Source organism: Danio aesculapii, chromosome 17 (genome assembly GCF_903798145.1).
Source record: "Danio aesculapii chromosome 17, fDanAes4.1, whole genome shotgun sequence".
Lineage (NCBI taxonomy): Eukaryota > Metazoa > Chordata > Actinopteri > Cypriniformes > Danionidae > Danio > Danio aesculapii.
Genome location: NC_079451.1, coordinates 4,624,486 through 4,649,485, shown reverse-complemented (window position 1 = coordinate 4,649,485; position 25,000 = coordinate 4,624,486). Strand labels below are relative to the sequence as shown.

Sequence of the window (25,000 nt, the reverse complement as noted above, 5' to 3'; positions counted from 1 at the left end):
GTTGGTTGGTTGGTTGGTTGGTTGGTTGGTTGGTTGGTTGGTTGGTTGGTTGGTTGGTTGGTTGGTTGGTTGATTGGTTGGTTGGCTGGTTGATTAATTGGTTGGTTGGTTGGTTGGTTGGTTGGTTGGTTGGTTGATTGGTTGGTTGGCTGGTTGATTAATTGGTTGGTTGGTGGGTTGGTTGCATACTCTTACATATAACTATCACTATTGGCCCTTTCACATAAAAGAAATGAAAATGAAGATTGAACATGAATACTACCAAGAATGTTTGACATGAGTGTCTATAAACCTTTCCATCTCCTCTGTGTAGCATTCACACGCCTGAGGAGAGTGTGGTGCACACTCCTCCTCGTCTGGCCCATCATACCCTCTCCTGTTACTTTCTGAGAGCAAAATCCATAGATCCAAGCCTGGAGTGATTATTTACACCACAGCTGAAAACAATTGAAGGGATCGCATATGAAGAAAGAGGGACAGAAAAAGAGAGCGAGATATCTCAAAGAGAAAGAGGGAATTTGCTGTGTTTACAGGAGGCTGATAAGTCTGAATTTCAAGCTATTTTGTTTGGCCAGATCTTGGCACGATGAAACGCATGAGGCTCTGATTTTCAGCCGCGATAGTGAGGAAATCAGTAGAGTTTACCTACAACATACCGCGCATAAACTAATCAATACCAGCCTGTAAACAATGAGATGATAACCACAGCAGAGCGTTCCGAGGAACAAGCAATGAGCTCTCACCTCGGCTGTATTCTCTCTTACATCTGTTTGTTTAAACAGACCTCGTTTCTCGCTTCTTGGAACAAACAGAGGCCGAATGCATAAAAATGACTGTATCGTGAAAAGAGAGGAGGGTTGGATTAAGTTTTTACGTGCGGGTCTGTAAAAAAATGAATGCATGACAAAAATGTGACGCAAACAGGATTAAATGTGAGACTGTCCATCCTTTCTGTCTTGTTTTATTGTATTAGGAGGAGAGAGAGATAGAGAAAACTATTTTCTTTTGGGAATCCCAGCTGCTTGGCGCCAGTATACCCTCGCTACAATAAACAGTGCTAAATAATTTAGATATGAAGGAACCTTGGCGGGAAGCACAGAACTCTGCCGTGAACACTTGAGTGCAGATTGTGAGCCCATCTCTGGAAAAGAGGACATATTAATGTTCCAATGGCTAACTCTCCCCCATTCCTTGTCTTCGCAGTCAGGTTCCACTTAAAACACCCCAAGCCTTGTTCCCGATCACGCCAACGCTGTCAGTCCCTTTACCAGAACTGTTTGTAATGGAGACAAAAGCAAAAACAGCAGGATATGGTTACACACTGAACGGGGTTGTAGCTCATGGTTTTCATTTAAAGGCTCAGACGAACCCTCTGTGTGGGTAGTGGCGTTTTCCTGTTTAATTCTCTCACTCTCCAGATCTTGTCCTACCTCAGCACCAGCCCTCACTCCCGGCTAGGAATTTTACACTTCTCTCGAAATTAATTTGGGCACTATTTAATGTATTGTTTTTTTTTATTTATTTATTTATTTATTTATTTATTTATTTATTTATTTATTTATTTATTTATTTATTTATTTATTCTCCCAAACAAACTGTGACTTGTATTAGACAAATTGAGGCACAAGGTTCTGTGGTGACATGATTTAGTTTTTTGTAAACAAAATGGATTTAAAAGAGTAATGGGTCTTATTCACTAATAAGTGCGTACATTTTTCATATTTATATTAACATCTGAGCTTCTTATGAAAACGTTCTGCCTAATTCAAGCCTAATTCTGCCTAATACCAAGGTAGTGGCTATTCCTCCTGGAGTCCATCGAACACCAAACAAAATTACATTAACACGCAGCAACAAAGACCAATAAAAAAACATAAAAACACCAAATTCATACATAAAATCCAGATCAACAATCCACTTAATACTGTGCCATTAAATATTTCTATAACCCAAATTTTTTAAACCTCATTTTACTTGTTACAAAGCATGTAACGTCTGATGGCATTTCAGTCCATGTTCTCATTCCTCTATACATTACAGCCCATTGATTTGCATTCGTTTTCGAAACAGGAAGTAAAAAATGTACTAATGCAGACCTGGTGTTAAAATTATGACTAGCATTACTATACAAAAGTTGACTGTACACTCTCAGAAATAAAGGTACGGGAGCTGTCACTGGGGTGATACCTTTTTAAAAGGTACAATTTTAAACTCAAAAGGTCCATATTAATACCTCAAGGGTACATATTAGTATCTAAAAAGTACAAAAGTGTACCTCTTAAATGTTTTAAGTACTAATATATACTTTTGAGGTACCAATATGGACCTCAAGTACAAATGTGTACCTCTTGAAAAGGTACCACTGCAGTGACAGCTCACGTACCTTTATTTCTGAGAGTGTACAATACACTTGACGCAGAAATATTTCTTATGAAACACAACAGAGAAACAATTACCCTATCCTTCACCAATAACCAACCTAAAGTTTTATTAATTTTTATAATATTGACCCTTCTATAGGGTGGAGGAACTATGACGTCACCTTGTAGGCTAATCGGCTGCTAGCATAAAACTGGTTCCCTTGATAAAAACCCTATAGGATTTTCCCATAGGCTTTTCCAAGATTGCAAATAATAAGCTCTGTGTTCAAACACTGTTCATTACACTTAGATGTTTTGTCCAGCCGGATAATCTTCACACTAAAATACAACCTTAAGGGACTTTTGAATACACTTTTGGACCTTAAATGCAAACGCAAGAATTGAAAAGCTAACATTAGGCTATAAACGGACTACAGTGCCTTCGGGGCGCTCGCCTGTGACGTCAGCACCACCCTCCTACAGACAACTTTTCAAGCTTAATTTTAGAAATATGGTCCATGACAAAGATTTACTCTCTCGGTTTATTATATTATAATCCACGCTGTATATTCTAAACAAATAAATACGCAGAAACACATAGACCTGTGTGCCTTTTGGATAGTTTTTTACGTGGGAAATTCATTTTGTTTTGCTTTACGGTTGTTGTAAAAGTTTTAAAACTGTATGTGTAAATGTGTCTACATGGTATTATCATAAGACATACAAATAAGTGTATCGCGTGTGTGCATACAGCCCACTTACCTTAATAATAGACGACAGAAATGAGGCGCAGAACAGAAAAGTCTATATGCCTGCAAGTTTCATCATAGATAGAACATTTAATATTCTATTTTGTCACGAAGTACAGCCAAAAGCAGCCTATACAGTCACTTCTGCTACACATTTTAGAGAGTGTAAATATTGCAGTTATGAGTTACATAAATGTGTTCAGATGAAGAGAAACCAACAAAAAATCAATTGATCACGTTAAAATGACAGTTAATATGTATGTATTTTTACACATTTATTCACACGTTTAAATTACTGAGAGCAGGAAAGAGACAGGCTGCACTGGTGAGCTGTATCTCCATAATATTGTTTAATTAAAATAAATGATCAACATATTAATCTATCTTGACGGTCTTTACAAGTAAAGCAATTATCTACACACAGTATGAATTCCCAATTACAAAAATACTACAAACTATAAAATACTATTCATGAAAATACTTAAATCACAGACAAATCCCAATCCTCAACGCAAACGAGCTGCATTCCAGACCAGTTCAGCTCGATGACGTATAATGTCTCCGATACTGCCTGTAGTCCCATTTAGCAACTTGATAGCAACAGTTTTTTTAAAGAAGCGTAACCGATTAAAAAAATCAAGAGTGTGCTATAACTGATGTGTTTTACGTCATAGAATAAAACGTGAAAATATCTTGAGGTTGTGTTAGCCACAAACCGTATTTAACTGATTTAACTGAAATCCCATTGAAAATACCCATTGACTTTGGGACGAGGGAACCAAAACTGCAAAAAAAAAAACTTGCTTCCGGGTTTTTGCATACAAATTGACGTCATAGTTCCTCCACTCTTGTTGCAGTCGTGCCACTCTATTCTGGACTAACTGTAATTTATTTAAAAGTCCTTACTTGATGCACTCGACCATACCACTGGACAGTAATCTACATAAGAAAGAACCATTGCCTGAACAATTTGAGAGACTGTTGTAAAACTTTTACACATCTCTTAATAATTGATAAACCTCTTCCCATAACTATTACCATTTTATCAATCTGTTTTGACCTACTATCAAGAAGAACTCCATGTCTAATTTCCTCTACCTGTTCCATAGACACACTCATTACAGACACATTTAACTGTGGTTTACATTTAAATTGAAAGTTTGATCCAAACACAATACTTTTGTTTTTTTGTCAAATTTAAAACCCATCTTATTGTTCTGTACCCACTTTACCGCTAATTGTAACTCCTCATCTAAATCAGCAGATCGTTTTTCAATCGATGCTGCTGGTAGATATAATGTTGTATCATCTGCATACATAACTGCCCTTGCATACTTTAAAACCAGTGGAAGATCATTGGTAAAAATAGACAATAATACTAAACAACTTCCTTGAGGCACACCATTTTCACCAACTCTTTCACTTCCAAATAACTTCCGTTATAAACTACACATTGTCTCCTACTAGTCAGATAACTTTCAAATCAATGCACAGTTTGAGAAGTAAATTTATAAATTTATAAGTAAATTTATAACATTTTAATTTTTCAAGCAATAATTTATGGTCCAGTACATCAAAAGCAGAGCTAAAATCCAACAATACTGTTCCAACTAAATTACTATCATCCATCTGTACTAAACAATCATCATTTATTTGTGTTAATGCTGTTCCTGTTGACTGTCCTACTCTATGCATGCTGAAAGTCAGAGAATAATTGCCATTTGAGTTTGAGCATTTTTCTTAGACTCCTGTGTGTAGGTTTAATAATTTTACTTTCATAGGATTTAATAAATTCTTCTCATTAACTGAACATAAACATAGGAGGCTGAAAAAACTTTAGGAAAAATTTTTGTAAATTTTCAGACAGCATTTAGAGGATTTTGCATCTGAACTCTTCAAATTGGTGTGGTTTATTTATAAACTAATTTCGAGAGGATCACGTGCTTATGATCAACACGGCTGGCTCATTAGCTCCATAATCTGACCCATTAGATGATTACGGAAGCATTATAAATAACCAGAGTTTTTTACTCCAGTTATCTTCGTCTTGAAGCTTCCCCTCTTCCATCCCTACTTCCTCCCCCTTTTTTCCGATAGGGCGACACGGTGGCCCAGTGACTAGCACTGTTGCCTCACAGCAAGAACACCGCTGGTCCAACCTCCTATCAGGCTGGTTGGTGTTTCTGTGCGGAGTTTACATGTTCTCCCCGTGTTCGCGTGGGTTTCCCCCGGGTCCCCCGGTTTCCTCCCACCATCCAAAAACATAAACCATAGCCAATCGACTAAACCAAATTATCACCGAAAACAACGCTAGTTTACACTTCTCACGCGGCGACAAGCAGGGGAGTTCTCAAGACCTACCTGAGCTCGAACTCCACTCTCGCCCTTCTAACGGGAGGGAGCCCCGGGCTCAGGATATTGAGCTCAGGGCTCTGTCCCGGGACAGCATGCCAAATACGCTTTATTGATTATCAGCTAAGTGTGAACTCTTGATTTGTCCTTAAAAAATAATTGAATTTGCTCACACACTATCATTTCAAAGACTTTACTATGAACTGGCAATAAATTTAATGGTGGACTATTAGCCCCACTAAAACTCAGTGCTGCATTTTTCTGTAAAGGAATAACCTTTGCCTCTTTCCAAGCTAAAGGGAAAATCCCTTCTTTAAAACTCACATTGAAAATATGGCAGACTGCTTTCGCCAAACAAAGCTGGCCACTAATTTTACAAAGCGACGATCTAAGTTATCCCTTCCCGATAGTTCATATATATTTATCATTGTTTTTATTCATCATAATTTTTGTTCCAGGGCGACGCGGTGGCACAGTAGGTAGTGCTGTCACCTCACAGCAAGAAGGTATCTGGTTCGAGCCTCTGCCGGGTCAGTGGGCATTTCTGTGTGGAGTTTGCATGTTTTTTCCGCGTTCGCGTGGGTTTCCTCCGGGTGCAAGTCCAAAGACATGCAGTATAGGTAAATTGGGTAAGCTAAAATTGTCGGTAGTGTATGTGTGTGAATGAGAGTGTATGGGTGTTTCCCAGTGATGGGTTGCAGCTGGAAGGGCATCCGCTGCGTAAAACGTATGCTGGATAAGTTGGCGGTTCATTTCACTATGGTGACCCCAGATTAATAAAGGGACTAAGCCAAAAAGAAAAGTAATGAATGAATTTTTGCTCCACTTGTTGTACATTTACTTCCTTCAATTCAAAACATTAAGCTGGGTTATCACTGGGCCCACACGGAATCTGCGCGCGCAGAATTCCGCAGATTTTTAGCCCATCACTGATTCTGTTTATTTATTTGTATAAATGTGTGTGAATTTATATTTATTCAGTTTTTAAATTAATTTCAGTAATAATATTGACTAATATGGAAATATTCATATGATTTATGTACAATGCAGTTTGTAAAGTAATAGTTTCTGTCTTCTAGTAGAGATATTATATGAGAGACTTGCTTTGTTTACCGAATAAGTAGATCTAATTTGATTTGCATTGTAAACATTTAATAAAAGTTAAGAAGGTATTACTTTTTATTTCATATATTAAGGTTTTAGTCATGATATTCCCAAAATCATTACACATAAATCCGCAGATTTTTAACAAAATTCTCAGCAGAAATATTCTGTCTAGATTCTGTCATGCCCTAGTTATCACTTACTATTTTTAAAATTTTCTTTTCACTTGATATATTATCAGTTAACATTTTTTCTCTAAGCTTATTCACTTTATTTATTAAAAAAATCGTTAAAATAATTGGCAATTTCATCAGATTTAGTTAAAAAAATTTATTGTTTTTTAACTTGTTTTTCTGTTAGTAAGTCTGCTAAATGAGTTTACAATGTTATTAATTTGCATAATACACACCAAAGCCAGCTTCATCTAAGGGCTTTCCACAAAGTAGCACAAGCAGAAAACAATTATGAAACCAAAGCAAAAGACAAAGAAAAAGAACTTTTAAAATAATGAATATGAGGTTTGCTGTCTGAGGAGGAAGCCAGAAAAAAAAAGTGTAAAAAAAACGTTCGGTCCCACTTTATATTAAGTGTCCTTAACTACTATGTACTTGCACCGAAATAAATAACTTGTTACAATGTACTTATTGTGTAAATACATGTATTCACTGTGTACTTGATTAAATACCTGTATGTTATTACATGTGTAATTAAATTCTCTAATTACATTTGTAAATACACTGTTGACTATTCCTTACACCTTAACCCACCCTTAAACCAACACACACCACCAAACCAGTCCATAACCCTACACCTATCCCAACTCAAGAGCACCACAAGTGTTCTCAAATACATCATGAACACAGTAAATACATTGTGTTTATTTTTTGTTTCAAGTACATAGTAGTTAAGCACACCTAAAATAAAGTGGGACCAACAAGTCTATTGCCAGAAAATTGCAAGAAAAATAAATGTGAAAAGTTTAATAATAATTAATTAATAATATAATATAATTATATAATGTAAAATTAATAATTTAAGGACACTTAATATAAAGTGGAATAAAAAGTTCAACTTTAAATTTTTTAGTTAGTTTTTAAAGTTTAAAAAAAATGTAAAAAGTTGCAAAAATTAATAATGGCTTTTCTGGGCAACCTAAAGCTACAGAACATTCATTTACAGCATCACTCAGCAAACATATCAACCAGTACCAAATGTGCCATGCCTCCAAACACAATAATAACCATTAGTATAAGGATAGATCAGATGATTGTTAGTTATAGCACATGCTCAGAACTGATTCAGACATCTTGCCGTTGTCATGTCAACTTTGTACACAGAAGCTTACAACTCTTAACACACTTTTGAGTTCTTCTGATTGGTCCACTGCTGTGGAACTGACATCAATGAGCGCCACTGCATGTAAAAGTTGAACTGTTTTATCTTGATGTGCCATATAAAAATGCGAGACCCATGTGCGAGGTACTACAGAAGACACGAGTGGTCACGCACGTCTGCTGACTGCATTTACTTCAACCGCTTCCCGCTTCGAATGTTATCACTGGGCTTAGAATGTTGAATGGGCGTTATCAGTGGTAATCAGCTAATAGATATGGGCCAGTAGGGGCCTTCTGCACCTACTGGCAGGCTGTTATTATCCATCCACATAGGAACTTTATTGTAAAGTGTCCACTACAAAATTATGTAATCTGTTATTTGTTATTTGTAAACATTTGTTAAGTCTTTTGTATAAATATAATCTTGTACTGAAAGTGTTTTGAGGTCATATTGGGAGGTTTCTACCTAATCACACATAATTTATGTGAAAAACTTTTTTCCCCTAACAATATTTTTTATTTTATGAAAGTTTTATAATATTGTGGAACAGTAAACATGTCAGGTTAAATAATTCAAATGAATCACTGACTTCTGCTGTCTTCATTAGTTTCAAATACACATATTTCTTTACAATTTAAAGGGCACCTTTTTTTCACCCCTTTTTATGATTTAATATTAATATTATGGTTCTTCTGAGTGTGCCAGTTTAGGTTCAGTTCAAAACACAATTCAGATTTTTTATTATAATATGTTAAAAAGTGTCATTTTAGGAGCATTTTTTACACAGGTCGTTGTTTTGTAATGCTTCACATTAGTTTCAACTTCCCGCCCAACTTAACAAGGGGGCGGAGCCAAGAGCTCCCCCGCTTTGTGTATGGCAACAGACAGGCAGACAGAGAGAAGCAACATGAGTGAGTGGACCAGCATTCAGCTGTACATGTACGACTCGGACACAGACCAAGCAGAGACTACTGTTGAGGAATCAGTATTCCTAATGTGCCAGAATATGTCAGAGTGGTAGTTACAAAATCATTTGTGTCTTTGAATAGCTTTACAGCCACTATGTAATGATTCATGCGTATTGGGATGCAATGATTAACCGGTTTCACTATTAACCGCGCTTTAATTAATCGTAAAGGCTTCTCAACAACGTGTTTCTGCACGGAACAAAACTGCGGCAACTGAACAAAGTTATGCCAACTGTGTGCTAGTTTAAAATTCCGAGCTTGTACACCGAGACTATTAACCACACACACTGGATTAACTTTGACTGAGGCTGCAACTAAGGCAAGTTCGTTATTTCCAATGGAGGGACGCGCATGTGAGGCAACACGCTCACACTTTCCATTGCACCTAGTTGAGATGACAGGGAGCTTCTGTGACCGCGGGAAATGCACACGGCTGACATATAAGGAAGACGCAATGAAAAGTACACGTTTGCAAACCCACCTAAAGTTACAAACAATGGTGCCGATGAGAGCGATCATGTAGTGAATGTTGATCCGCCAGCTGAGATCAATCGAGTGTTTTCAGAGAGAGTGCTGAAAGACTCGGTGGATCGGCTGTTTTTAATGGCCCGAATCTCATTACGTTGCATTCACTGCGTGTTCAGTGCAAATGGCTGCTAAATGTGAAATCTCTGTTGCTCATTCACAGGAAAAGAATGAAGGCTCTTGTGCTGAGCCCGATGATCCTTACATCCAAAATAGAGCAAGTGTTTCTTTGGTGACATCGCTTTGACTCACACACTGAAAATAGCGGACGTGAAACAACAAACTGAGGATATGGTAATGCACGCCTGTCAATCAATTTTGGTGGGCGGGGTGACCGCATTCCTACGTCAAGTTGCGATCGGTCGGCCGCTCCAATTGGTCCACCGTTTTTATGTTGTTAAATTGAAAAAAAAGGACTGGGTGTGTTTATATCACCCCAATATGACGGTGTATACACTATACCTTTACACATGTCTGTCCAAACAGCTTGAAAAGTAGAGTTTTAACCATAGGTGCCCTTTAAAACAGCGTCTTTGGGTATTTTTTTCTGTTGTTGTCCTAAAAAATGTAAATTAAAAAATCTTACACATACCTTAGGAACGGTATTACAGAAAATTTAGGCGGTTTTAAAACCTTGACTTTCCAAACCACGATATACCTTGAAAACGGTTATCGTCCAATGCTATTGTCCCAAGGTATTTGTGATGATTTATGTATTTCTGAATAAAAAGAACCCAAGAGGGTCGACACCAATAGCCTAGTGGTACTGTGGTACCGACATATAGCCCCGACGTGCTCACGGAGACCTGAGTTCGATTTCCAGCTTGAGGTCCTTTGCCGATCCTTCTGCTCTCTCTGTTCCAAATGCTTTTCAGTCTGAAATCTCTACTGTCCTACCATAATAAAGGTGAAAAACTCCTATAAGTACTTAAGCATCTGTGCAATCTAATGATTAACAGCTTGAGTGTCCTGGGTTGCTGTGCCATGGGGACCCGCGGTTCTGATGACTGTTCTTGCGGCACGATATTCACTAAACATCTGATTAAAAGTGACATGAATCAGTAGTGCTAAAAAACTCTTCAGCACCCTGCTAGCTGGATTACCCTCAACATGTGGTGTTGTTATACTTGGCCCGATGCACTACAAGTGAGCAATGTACTAAATGGATTTCAACATAAATAGAGATTTATGAGACAAGGCGTTAAAACATTTAAAAGAACATCTCTCATGTGTCCTTTGTGTGAATAAATCCTGGGAAATTAAATCCTAATGTGTCGGAGAACTTCAGAAAAGATGTCTCTTGAAAGAGTTTAAGTGTATAATCTCTAACATCATTTTGGGGGTGTTTTATTGTCGCTGATCTTAGTAGAGTCTAAATCATTTTAATGACAGAGCTTAAACTGGTTCTCGGGTTCAGTGGAATTGTAGTCCATGCCAAAAAAAAAAAAAGAATAACAACTGTAATTAAAGATGTTAATCATTAGTGTAACGTAGTCTCTGAAATATAATATTAATAGGAGCAAATGGTGAAAGGAATTAGTCAGACACTTGTTGCAAATGTTGTTACCGCTATGTAAATCAGTCTGTTCTGAGTAGTTGGTGCTCAGGAATGTTTCTTTTTATGGTGCATGAAAATAATGAAGACTGGGAACCTGTTCATGAAACAGAATAATACATCTGTATTGGTTTCTGGGAAGAAAATAATAAATTAATATGCATTTTAAACACCTCTCACTGGAAGAAGTAGTAGCCATCCTTGTCTTGGAAAAAAGTTTTTGATCCACTTTAATTGTATTGTATATAATAATTTATATAATTTTATAAAATAAAATGAAAAGCATATTGCCAAAATGTTTTGATATAGCCTGAATTAAATTTATGTTTATTGAACAATGATGAGCATGTTTACCTCAATCTGGCAGCATACGTCACAACCTTTGTGCTGTCGATTTCTGCCCAGGTAGTAGATGCGGGATTTGAACAGCGGTAGCAGCAGCGTCAGTAGTAATAGTAGTATTTAATCCCATTCTCCTTATAAATTAAATATTTTTAGCTAATACAAATTAGATATGTCAGCTACATATAATTGTATATTCGTTATTTATATAGTTGAAGTCAGAATTATTAGTCCCCCTTTGATTTTTTTTTTTTACTTTTTTAAATACTTCTCAAATGATGTTTAACAGAGCGAGGAAATTTTCACAGTATTTTTGATAATATTTTTTCTTCTGGAGAAAGTCTTGTTTGTTTTATTTCGGCTGGAATAAAAGCAGTTTTTAATATTTTAAAAATCATTTTAAGGTCAAAATTGTTAGCTCGTTTAAGCTATATTTTTTCAATAGTCTACAGAACAAACCATCGTTATACAATAACTTGCCTAATTACCCTAACTTGCCTAGTTAACCTAATTAACCTAGTTAAGCCTTTAAATGTCACTTTAAGCTGTATAGAAGTGTCTAGAAAAATATCTAGTCAAATATTATTTACTGTCATCATGGCAAAGATAAAAAAAAATCAATAAATTAGAAATGAGTTATTAAAACTATTATGTTTAGAAATTCTTCTCTGCGTTAAACAGAAATTGAGGAAAATAAGAAACAGGGGGGCTAATAATTCAGGGGGGCTAATAAATCTGACTTAAACTGTATATAAGCAATAAGCAGTGAGTACATACACAACAAACTTTTATTTTGGATTCGATTGATCACCTTTATTTTTAATTTCATCATACATAATTATATTTAATTTATTTATGTATTTATTTATTTATTTATTTATTTATTTATAGTTAAATAGAGTAGTTAACCATATTTGAAGTGTGCAACATCAGTTGAGCTATTTCCATGTATTGAGTGTGTTTCTCATGGTTTTAGAGAAAGTTCCCTCTTGTGACCAGGAGAGGCAGACCGCTCAGGATGAGGCTCGTCAGAACCCTCGGGAAGCCATCTTCATCCCCGACTGCGGCCTGCAGGGCCTTTACAAGCCAGTTCAGTGCCACCAGTCTACAGGTTACTGCTGGTGTGTGCTGGTGGACACCGGCAGACCTATACCTGGAACCTCTGCGAGGTAAGACTTAAGACAATCCAGACAGTTCTCATAGCCAGTTCTGTCATTAGCATTGCCTCTGACTCAAGACATTATTATTTACGCTGTAACTCCGTTATTTATACGATGTGTTTCTGGATGAGCTTGCATGCTCTAAACATCTCGAAATGCTGTAAGTATTGCAATCATCAGTAATACAATCCAATGCGACTGATTAGTTTAGTTGTGGAATGTTATGACAATCGATTTTCTCTCCAAACCGCAGTCTTTATTTTTCCATGAGGGCAACTGTCAGCGCTGGATTTTGTTTAGAAAGGACTCAAATTAAAAGCATGAAAAGTCCTGAAGTGTTTTCTACACATTATGAGCCCTGATTTATTTTCCACTTTAGGAGATGTGCTCTGTGTTTGTAAATTACTCTCCTTTCCCCCCTCTGGAAATATCCAGAAGGTTTAGCCAACTGGTTCTTGCTGAACGAACTTCACAATTTGATTTCGGGCACTGAGCCCATGTTGCCTTTGAACCATGCGGAGACAGCTTGATCCTTTGGATGGATGTTCTGAACATTTCCGCTAAACCCCAGATTTCTTGTTGTTCTTGTGTGAGGCTGCAGTGTCATGCATTCTTCTGTCTGTCTCGCTCAATTTTGAGTGCAATTTGGTGCAATAAAAACAAATGAACCAAATCTGACCAAACAATGAAATTAAATACTTAAGCTTGTCAATTTTTCATTTGTTGGATAGCTGTGCTCTGCATTGTGCATCTCTGAGGGCTTGTTACAGTCAAGGCCAGACTATACGTTCAATATTAAGATGTAAGAAGATGTGTCATGTTTGTACATGATTATTTGGATTGCATGTCAATACTATGTCAAAGTCCATTTAAGGCAAGTCATTTCACTCGGCGGCCATCTTTTTAACGCCTCTCGGGCGATATGCTCGGGCATTCTGTCTGAATGGGGAAACAAATTCTCGACAATTGCTTACCAAGCTTACGATTGAATTTCATATTAGGAATCACCAATAGAATTAAACAACAACTGTCTCTTTAGTTTCATTTCTAAATGTCCAACTCGCACAAAATCTGCAGAAACTCATGTCTGGTCCAAGTTCCTTCCCCCAGAGAATCGTCAGTCTATAGTGATCGATGATTGGCTCTTGTACTAGAAGGCTTTATTCACCATATAGCGATCAATGATTGGCTCCTGTACTAGTAGGCGGGGCTTTAATCACCATCTTGACAGTTACACGTTTCCCCATTCAAAAAGATACGAGTGACATGTCTTGTGTATTCTATAGTCTTTGACTATGTTCAGAAGTGAAGTTTATTTCGAAACTAATTTCGAGAGGATCACATGCTTATGATTGAACACAGCTGGTCCCGCATTAATAAATTTACGATTCACCAATCAGACGATTGCTAAGCCACTATAAATACCCTAAGTTCCATATAACAGCCATCTTAGTTTTGAAGAATCCCCCTTTCCACCCCTACTCCTCCTCCTTTCCTAGATGAGTGGCCCAGTGGGTAGCACTGTTGCCTCACAGCAAGAACATCACTGGCTCTAGTCATTACTAAGCCAGCCGACGCCTCTGTGTGGAGTTTACACGTTCTCCCCATGCTCACGTGGGTTTCCCTTGGGGTTACGGTTTTCTCCCACCATCCAAAAACATGCAACTCCAAATCTGCACCATGGACATGCTCCTTGTAAGTAGTTATCTCTTAAGAGCAATCACTATCTGTTCATTAGCTACTACAGCAGGGGAGTTCTCGAGATTTTTGACCTTAAAATGGTTTTTAAAAAATTAAAAACTGCTTTTATTCAAGCTGAAATAAAACAAATAAGACTTTCTCCAGAAGAAAAAATATTATTAGACATACAGTGAAAATTCCCTTGCTCTGTTAAACATAATTTGGGAAATATTTAAAATTGAAATAATAATTCAAAGGGGGGCTAACAATTCTGACTTCATGCTCATATAACACATACAGACCTTTACATATACAATTAGAACAAACCTCTCTGTGTTCTTATCCTGCCCTAGTAACCTAGAAGCATTTGAACCTAATCGCATGTATTATCATGAACTCAAGTTTATTATTTTAAGTATAGATGCTCAACAAGCACCTGCAGATAGAGAGAAAGCTGCACCACTCACACTTTCAACATGTTTTAGACACCCAAGTTGATAACAGTAAAGCAGTGGTCCCCAACCCCCACGCCACGAACCTGTACCGGTCTGTCGATAAATTAGGATCGGGCCACGCAAGAAATAGTTAGGGTCACACTTTATTTTGATGGTCAGTTTGTTGAATTTAAGTTACATTGCATATATATGCCAACTAATTCTCATTAGATTATAAGTAGACTGTTAGGTTGGGGATAGGGTTGGGGTTAGGGTTACCGTTAGTGTAAGTTGACATGTACTTGCAAAGTTTCTTATAGTCAGCTAAATGTCTGTTAAAGGAGCAGTATCAACTGCTTTTAAGCATACTGTCTACTAATGGACCATCAAAATAAAGTGTTTGCGTAATTAATTATGCCCATTTATTTATTATCTTGAGTCTGAACAATCTTTTATTTTGAAAAAATGACCGTATTCTCTTGGTTACATCTCAGTCTCTTGAGCGGCAAAATGTAACCCACACGGTAGCGTCTTGCCCTCATAACCCTCATATTGCGTCTTGCATGCACATATCTTGCACCTTCCAGGTGAACCCAGTTGAAAACAACTCAGGTTTTTAGAATGCCTTGAGCGCCCTGCCAGTCACCTGACAAAAACTGACCAATCAGCTTTATACTTTTATGGAATACACACATTTTGGTGGACTAACTATCTCAGACAAAGAGCACCCACACCAGTGCTTTTTAATTTTCTCCACAAAGAAATCTTGTATCAGAGTTGCAGCAATGTTTTTCAGCTTGTCATCCTCTAAAAAAAAAACGGTTGATGATAAGCTAGCAATCTATGTACACCGTCAACCCCTCTGTCCCCCAGTCTGCAGAAAAATTGTCAAGGGTTGACTGGTCTGCGGTGATAAAAATGTCGAGGACCACTGCAGTAGAGGACCTACAGCAGATCTGATTCTTGCTTCTAGGCATGTGACTATTTGTCACAAGAAGATGAGAAGGTTTGTTTGAGCTCGGGTTGACCATGGTTTATTTGTTGTGCGCCATCGCTGTATTACTATGGTGTCATGTTGCAGTTGTGTATTTAAAAATGGTGCATCCTGTGTTGTTATTTCCCAGGCTTGTTCAACCCACTGGTTGATTTTTCTGTAAACCAATAGAATTCAGCTGCGAGACTTTTGGTACTGTTCTGTTGTGCTTGGTACCCTTTGGAACAGGTGCCAAAGGTGTATGGTAGGGTTAGCTTTTTTGAAACTTTTAACTGTGGAAATGTGTACTGTACTATACTGTGTGTTTAAGGTATCAATATGGATCTTTTGGCTAGAAGCAATGGCATTAGACCTCTAAAATGTATAAATGCTACTACCCAGAATCTACTCCAATTAAATGTACAGCCAAGAGCTGCTACCTGATCTCTATGTATGGCATCTGTGGCTTTGTACAGAAGAAAAAATACCTAATTAGGTAACTAATTGCCTAATGTTTGTGTTGTCTGTCAGGTATAAGAAACCAGAGTGTGATAGCGCAGCTCGCTCTCGAGAGACAGAGATGGAAGATCTATTCAGGGACAGAGATCTGACAGGTGAGTGGAGCGGCTGACATCTCAGTGCATCTCAGTATGCATAGTTGTACACTATCCTGTATGTATTCTTGCACATTTTATTATGAATGTTATCAGAAAACTTATATGCATTTACTGGAAATGTGGAGGGGAATGAAAAAAATAGCCAACTAAGTTCTATATGTTAACCAGGAGCTATAGCTGAAACTACTCTATATCAACTATAGAGTATTGCATGTTTGCTTAGAATAGTTATGTTATGTCCTAGCTTAAGCCTATTGTTTATTTTTCATTTGCAATAATTAGCAGTATTACTGGTGTGTCTGATCTCTCAGCTTCTCCGCAAATTACAGGAATTTGTTCATAGATAGTATTCTTGTCTGTGTTGAGAAAAAAATTCCTGCTTTCTAAAGTAAGGCGAGATTTCTTGTGGTGCTTGCTAATAATGTTTGACAAATGGTTGCAGGATCAAGTACAGAATATGCAGTACCACATGTTAGTATTTAAAGGTGGTTTTCCCTTGAAATATTAGGCTTTCACTCGTTCCAATTCTTTCTGGGGCTTCTCACTTCTTTCCCTTTCATTTAGCATTTCATCGTAACTCCTTTTTAATTCCCCATCTGGTAAGTTTACTGAGTAAAACATGGCTCCTGACTGGGCAACAGATGTGTGGTGTAGTTTACGATGGTGTAGACCACTGGGGAGGACAGCAGCGGGGGGCGAGAGGTGCTGTCAATGCCTGAGGGGACTTTAGTGAAATTATTTTTATGTACTCTACTTGAGTGCTACCTGGCACCAAAACAAAGAGTCTTTTCTGAAGAGGTTTCATCCTTTCAACACAAGAATGGAAAGGGAAACTAATTTCGGTTACATGTACAAAACAAAAGAAAAATGTCCACGGGCCAAAGGACCTACCTGTTTGCTAATGGAAACAAGGAAGCTCTCATGTAGATCAGCTCTAAGTTTCTAAGTCTGATGCTGGATCCTAATTCACATACTATTTTTCCCAAATAATATTTAACAAAATAAATATTTTGTCTAAAATCATAGTATGCATACATGTCAACTCTCCCTTTTTTCCCAGGATTCTCCCGTATTTTACAGTTCTATCCCGCTACCATCCTGTACAGGTATTTTCCTGTTTTCCTGTATCAACCCAAGCCACTGCTGTCAAGTTGACCAATCACAGATCTTGTGCTCTGGCATCATCGCAACATGTAGCTACATTTTTAAGGGGCGTTCATTAGGGTCTGTTTCAGGGAATCCACTGTGCAAAGGCTACGCTGGTCCTATCACGTGCACCTGATGCAGAAATATGAAGCAGCTTTAATTGGATGTTGATTTAATTAGCCCAGATCGTCTTTAAAGTTCTTTGCCCATTCTTCTTTTGAGGGCAAATAGGTGTTTGAAAAGGCTGAGTGACGATTAGGGCTGCAAGTAACGATTATTTTAATAATCGATTAATCTGACGATTAGTTCTTAGATTAATCAGATTCAAAGAAGCTCATCCCTGTGCTGTAGTAATAATAATAATAATAATAATAATAATAATAATAATAATAATAATAATAATAATAATAATAATAAACTAAGAAGTTTTGCCCTGTTTTCTATCTAAATATCTGAAAAAAATCTTAAATCAAGATACATACTAGACACATGAAATAGCACAAGAAATTATGTCATGTTTTCTGCTAAAACCCACCTTAAATTAAGTGATTGTTTGCTTAAAACAAACTAAATTATTTGCCAATGGGATACGAAAAATAATCTTAAGATATCTCAAGCAGAAGTTAAGCATCACTTAATTTTCTCATGCCATTTTTTTTGTCTTGTCTTGATTGAAATTTATTTTTAGTTATTTGAACTGGAAACGAGACGAAATTACTAAGAGAAGCTTTTTTGCAGTGCAGCTATACATGACTACAGATGGAAAAATGAATGATCCAAAAAAGGCGCTTGAATAAAAACGTGTCTAGGGTCTTGCAAAGTGTAAAGTAACTCTACCACCGCTGCTTTACTTCTGTTATTAAACCTTTCACTGGTGAGTTTAGAAGACTCTGGAACCAGAAGTCAGTTGTTTTAGGCGACCATTATTTTAGAACATTCACCCTTAATGTTTCTGTGGCGACGCGTCATGTTTGTCACGTGACACACCGCAGCCACAATAGCGCTGTTTGACATTTTCTCTTTTATTTTTATTTTTTCCATTTTATTTCAACATATTCACACGCTCATCATGTCATCAGCTACCAGATATTCCAATTCACAAAAACGTGTAAGTGATCGTGATCTATAACGTGAGATGGGCGTCACCCACTTTTCATAAAACTAGAACACGCAGGATTCAGCACGTAAATTCATAAGTTACTCCCCAAATACATGCAAGCAAGTGACTGGCGAACTTAGAGAAGAGTAGATTCAACTTTATAGTCACTTTCACTATGTGTATCTTATATAAATAAAACACATCGGCAAATTATATTTGAATGGATTGTTAGACTTCCTTGTGTGATTTACTAACTCTAAATTTATTGTTTTACTAATAAATGTGTGTATTTACATGTCTAAAACATAAACGCTGCATAATCGTGATAATATGACACGTCTTTCTCTGGCTCAGCGCCAGCCAATGCACCAAAGCTCAGTTAGAATTTTTTCAGTTGACACTCTAAGGGTAAAGAAGCTAACGCTAACTTGTAATGCTTGTCAAGATGGATAACGAGTAAAAACACCAGCACCAGGGACTTTGCGGTTCTCACTTTAAAACGAAACAAAAGTAGGATTCTTTAGTGATTTACCCTGCTGTTGAACTCCCTTCCTCTTCATCCCCGTCTATGAGGCTCCGAACTCCGTATCAGTGCGCGAGAGAGACCGTGTTCACTCCGCTCCACGCTGAACTAAAGTGGGGTTTTTTTATAATCAAATGTCTCTGTGTCGTGCAACACAATGAATTGATTATAAAATTCATTGCCAACACTTTTAGTAATTGATTTTTATCAATTTAATCGATTCGGGGTTGCAGCTCTAGTGACGATATATGGTTTTCAAACCCTCCATCACCCCACGCTGCAGGAAGAGAGTTCTTTTGTGTAAAGCTGCTCATGTGTTGCCAACCTATCCAGTGACACAAAGAATCGATTATGAAATTTGTTGTCAGCGCTTTTAGTAATCGATTTTTAGCGAATTAATCGATTTGTTATTGCAGCCCTAGTGACGATATATGGTTTTCAAACACTCCATCACCCCACGCTGCTGGAAGGGATTTTTTAAATGTGTAAAGCTGCTCATGTGTTGCCAACCTATCCAGCAACACAACGAATCGATTATGAAATTCGTTGCCAGCGCTTTTAGTAATAAATTTTTATCGATTTAATCGATTTGTTATTGCAGCCCTAGTGACAATATATGGTTTTCAAACACTCCATCACCCCATGCAGCAGGAAGGGAGTTTATAAATGTGTAAAGCTGCTCAAGTGTTGCCAACCTGATTTCACTAAGGAACACATGTTCCTGGATAAACATCTATGTTGATCCTGGAACAACATTCCAATCAGCCAATCAGAATTAAGGGATAGGTTTAGTGTTTATACTAAGTTTAGGTTTATTGTTAGGTCTATACACTTCTACATGATTGTTATCCACTATTATTCCCTCAGATTTTGGGAATAATTTACAGTTTGGGTTTAGGGGTAAGGAATAGATATGGATTACATTTTCAAGCAAAAACGATGTTCCAGAATCAACATAGATGTTAATCCAGGATCGCATCGTACTTGGCAAAATCATGCGTTCATGTGTACTGCTAAACACAACTAGGTACTCATTACAGATACAGTAGTAGGTCTCAAAGTTTAAGCATAGTCTTCTGTTACACACTCAAAAGGATGTACTTTTTAATTCACAAATGAGAACATACTTTTAGGGTGTGGTATGTGAAATAGGACGCAGCATGTGTCTGTTCAATACAGTTTGGCAACCTTGACAAGATGAGTCTTGATTCCATATGTTCTAATTTAACAGTCGGGCTGAGAAGCACTGAGCCGGCACGTCATCACACTTGTCCAACCCTTACAGATACTAATTGAAGTCACCTGGTGAGCCCCATGGCCCCACCTCCCATACTGCCCTGAGCCAGCAAAATTAGCAAATCAAGAAAGTTAATGGGACTGAGGTAGAGGACACATTGCTAAAATGAACCCGAGTGAAAATGTAAACTGAGATTACTTTATTGCATTCTTCTGTTTCAAGTTGCCCCTTAAGAGACACAATTAAGGCCTAAACGTTGAATCAAGTCTAGCATGCTGTTGTGGCCGAGCATCTGGGACAGTTAAAAAAAGAAGAAGAAAAAAAAGTGCTAGCCAAGGTGTTCAGCAATGTGTTGTAAAAGTTAACAGGGGCTGCGGTGGTCTGCGAAAGTGCCCTCGTCACCTTGTCGCTCTACCTTATTTGCTACTTAACATTTCACACATGTACTTAAGCTACATATTTTGTTTATTATAACGTATTTGAACTGCTAAGACACAGATCAAATGTGACTTTTAGAAAAACACAATTATATGTTGCAGTTTTTGTTGAGAGATTAATGTATCCCTCTAAAACTGTGAGTGTAATTGAAAACAAGTTGGTTGGAGACTGTTTTAATTTTGAAATATCTCTTCTGCATCTAAATGGGAATGCTTGTGGTTTATCTAAATGTTACAGGGTGTCCAGAGGGAAAGAAAGTGGAGTTTATAACAAGCCTTTTGGATGCCCTTACTACTGACATGGTGCAAGCTATCAACTCGCCAACCCCCTCTGGTGGTGGGAGGTAAGAACTTGATAAAGTAATTCCTTAACTTTAATTAGCAGCCATTTTGGCATTGCGTTCTTTAAATTCTTGCCTCACAGCTCTATTTCTGCTCAACATATGGAAGTTAATGATCTGAATGCTTGAGAATTGGAGCCCTTGTAAATCTTTTTGTGAAGCATTTGGAAAGCCTTTGATGCAGCTTCTGGGTATTTAAATTTTGTTTTACATCTCTCTGATTGAAGGGAGACAAGCCGTATAGAGAGCTAAATCTTGGAAAGAAATGTTGGAAAAATCTCTTAAAGGGATAGCTCACCCCGAAATGTTAATTCTGCCATCATCTACTCATCCTTTACTTGTTTCAAACCTGTTTGAGTTTCTTTCTGAATGACTTTATTTTGAAGAATGCTGGGAGCAGCTACCCTTTAACTTCCGTCGTATCTGTTTTCCTACTATGGACGTTAATGCAGCAATTAGCATTCTTCAAAATATCTTCTTTTGTGTTCAACAGAAGAAAGATATGAAGAGTCCAGATGCAAAAGCCGCTAAACGCCACTTCCACCAATAATGACATTGAGTGAATGCTTTAGGCACGTATTATATGTTCAACAAATAGATTTGCTTCAAATCATCTAAATCCCAGCATCAGCGCATTCAGAAATAACAGTTTGTTGGCAAAAGCTGCTAAACGCCACTTACCTTGACAGCAAAAGCTGCTATACCCCAAAAACAGAAGGCGCTAATCAAATCATATGTTTTCAATGTAGCAGCGCGCTGATATGCCAGCTTTTATGAGGAGACTGTTTTATTACGCTTTCGATTTTAAAAGACGGAGTATGATGAACTGGATGAGCCTGTCCGACTGTCAGTGAATGGCAAATGAAAACGTCCCTTACCTCAAAACTTTGTGCATTATAAGAAAAAGAAAACACAATGTACATTCAGAATTGTAGCATGCATTCATAACGATGTTTTGTGCAGCTATGCTATTTTGAATGAGTCTGATTTACTATACATTAAATGGCAACTGCGTTTCACGAAAGGCAGTTAAGATGCTGTTCTTTTATCCCACATGAATGCTATGAGGATAAACAAGAGACCGAGACCTTAAGTATAGTGAGAATGAATGAATGAATGACAGCTTCTAAAATTGTCTGAGAGACATCCCCTTTTTGCCCAGTAGGCCTACCTTGTGTTTTATTAGCTAATTTAAGCTATTTTTAAAAAGATAAATATAGTGTATAAAACTATACATTATTTGTATTACTTCATAATACCTATACGTCTGATAAGCTTTTTATATTAATGGAAAACGCACAGATATTTATGTTTCACAATGCTTTTACACTACATTATTTGAATCTACCAAGCTTAGTCTACAATGTTTGCAATGTTTATATTGCTCTACTTTGAATCTAAATCCCAAATATCAGAAATGTCAACAGATTGTTAAGATTTAAATAATGTCAGTTTTAATGTTATTGATTAATGCACTTAGTTGACAGATTTTATTTATTTATTTTCCTTCTGCTTTTCCCCTGGTTTATCACAGTGGAATGAACCGCCACTTACTTGACAGATTTATATATTTTATATTTCAGGTGGTTTGTGTAATGTGTTTTATGTTTGGTCAAATAATTTCTAATTGCATCTTTAATGAATTTTCAACTAATATCACTGTCTTGTCCCAATAGGTGGATTTAGAGGTTTTTGCAAAAAAAAGTACAAGTGGATTTAGCTGGTTTTGACGCAAAAGAAAATCTACCTTGTTAAAAACCAAAGAATTGTCTAAAGTAACATATCTGAAAAAAATGTTATTTTATTTAATATCATTACATATATAATGAAACTTCTGAACCTAATCAGAGGAGCCTGATAGAAAATACTCATTTACAAGAAAATAGGTCTGATGAATTTAGAGGGTTTTGCATAAGAACTCTTCATATTTAAAACCGCATGAGGGAGAGTAAATGATGTGGTCATTTTAATTTTAGATGAACTATTCCTTGATATAATAGGGTATAAATACAGATAAAATGTTTTAAGTTGTAGGCTATTAAAAAAACTGAAAACTGGATTGTTTCTGCTCCAGGTTTGTTGAGCCTGACCCAAGCCACACACTGGAGGAACGGGTGGTCCACTGGTACTTTGCCCAGCTGGATAATAATGGCAGTCACAATATCAACAAGAAGGAGATGAAGCCGTTCAAGCGTTATGTGAAGAAAAAAGCCAAACCTAAGAGGTGTGCCCGCAAGTTCACAGACTACTGCGACCTTAACAAGGACAAGACCATCTCTCTTCAAGAGCTCAAAGGATGTCTAGGAGTCAATAAAGAGGGTAAGCAGTTGATGATGAGGTGTGGTGTTGTGCTTTGGTGGAACCACATGTTCTGAGGTTACTACGGAAGTTACTTAACTTCCCATGGTACTTCCTGAATATACAATGAAAGTTGGCGTTCCTACCAACTTCCTACCAGTTTCATGTGGTGGAGAGAGTGGTTTCTGGTAATAATGTTGAAATTGCAAAGGAGATAAAGATAAAGGTTTAAAATGTGTTTGTATTTGCAACATTATTTGTATACAAAAGTATTTGTGTTTGCAACATTAATTTAAAGAACCACTCCATTTTACAACTCCCTTAGAGTTAAACAATTGTGTATGCTTAGCTTAGCATAAATCATTGAATCAGATTAGACCATTAGCATCTTGCTAAAAATATTAAAATCAATTTTTGATCATTTTGATATTTAAAGCTTGAATTTTCTGTAGTTACATTTTGTTCTAAGACTGACAGAAAATGAAAAGTTAACAGTAACTACACCATATAAAATAAATTCATAAAATTTACAGTAAAAAAATGGCAGCTGTGGTTGCCAGTACTTTACCGTTAAAAATACGGTACAAACGTAAAAGTAATTTCTCATTTTTACGTTAAACTACCGTATTTTATTAATTTATAGAGGTAATATGTCTGTATTTTAAATTACTAACAGCTTTTGTTACACAGATAGACACGTAAACACAGCCATATGCAGGTGGTGATGAGAAAGTTACATAATGAACCAATGAAAAGCATATCTATGCATAGAAGGTGCTTCATACAGCTACTAAACACCAGTATGGTAACACGTATAAAATTAAAGCCGTGAAATAAACATTTTTATCAACATTAGATGTAGCATAAATCTCTAATGTCCATCACTGATGGGGAAACAACTAAAAAGATCCATAGTAATGTCAACAAAAAGCATAAAAACTGATGTTCCATACAGGGAATTCTGGGAAAGTCAATTTACAGTTATTCGCCTCATATATTAATGAAACATACCGTTAACCAGGTTACGGATTTGTACTGTAGCATTTTTACAGTGTTTTACTGTTGAAATCACGGCCATTTTTTGCAGTGTACACTCTCATTCAAGTGTAATAATCAAGCAACTTTGCTGCCATACTATGTCTGCAGTAGGCATAATAATATTATGCAGCGTAGTTACCTAATTACCTAGCTGGAGACCAATGAACCTGCACTCCTAAACAGACGGCTGAAACTCGCATTACAGTATGCTGGTAAATTAAAAGCTAATAAGAACAACCCAGCTTATTCTGCAGTTATAACCCACAGTTTGTGCAGTTGTATGAGAGCAAGCCAAAAACCATCAGACAATTTGGTGTGTGCATTAATCCACATTTACAAAATTTAAACATAAACCTGGACATTTTTAATCAAATACACTTCAGTTTCCTGCCTTATTGGAAATTAAAGAAGCCCATAATCAGTATGGATTTAGGACATCAGAAGAAAGGAGCAACTCATCCATATGTACAGTTGAAGTCAGAATTATTTGCCCCCCATTGATATTAGATTTTTTTTATTTTTAAAATATTTCCCAAATGATGTTTAACAGAGCAAGGAAATTTTCACAGTGTGTCTGATAATATTTTTTCTTCTGGAGAAAGTCTTATTTGTTTTATTTCGGCTAAAATAAAAGCAGTTATTAATTTTTTAACAACCATTTTAAGTGAAGTTTCACGAACTAATTTCGAGAGGAGCACGTGATATCATTGACTGCAGCTGGTCACTC

At 36.9% G+C, this 25,000-nt stretch overlaps 1 protein-coding gene across 12 annotated transcripts in view; it reads left to right on the top strand.

Annotated features, from left to right (window-relative positions):
• smoc1 (SPARC related modular calcium binding 1) overlaps positions 1-25,000 on the top strand; it is a 113,123-nt gene that overhangs the window by 66,467 nt on the left and 21,656 nt on the right. For all 12 annotated transcript variants that reach the window (XM_056477607.1, XM_056477606.1, XM_056477609.1 and 9 more), the window contains 4 exons: positions 12,267-12,459; positions 16,069-16,151; positions 20,835-20,940; positions 23,012-23,256. In XM_056477607.1, the coding sequence (XP_056333582.1) occupies positions 12,267-12,459; positions 16,069-16,151; positions 20,835-20,940; positions 23,012-23,256 (627 nt within the window). The remainder of the gene's footprint in view (positions 1-12,266; positions 12,460-16,068; positions 16,152-20,834; positions 20,941-23,011; positions 23,257-25,000) is intronic.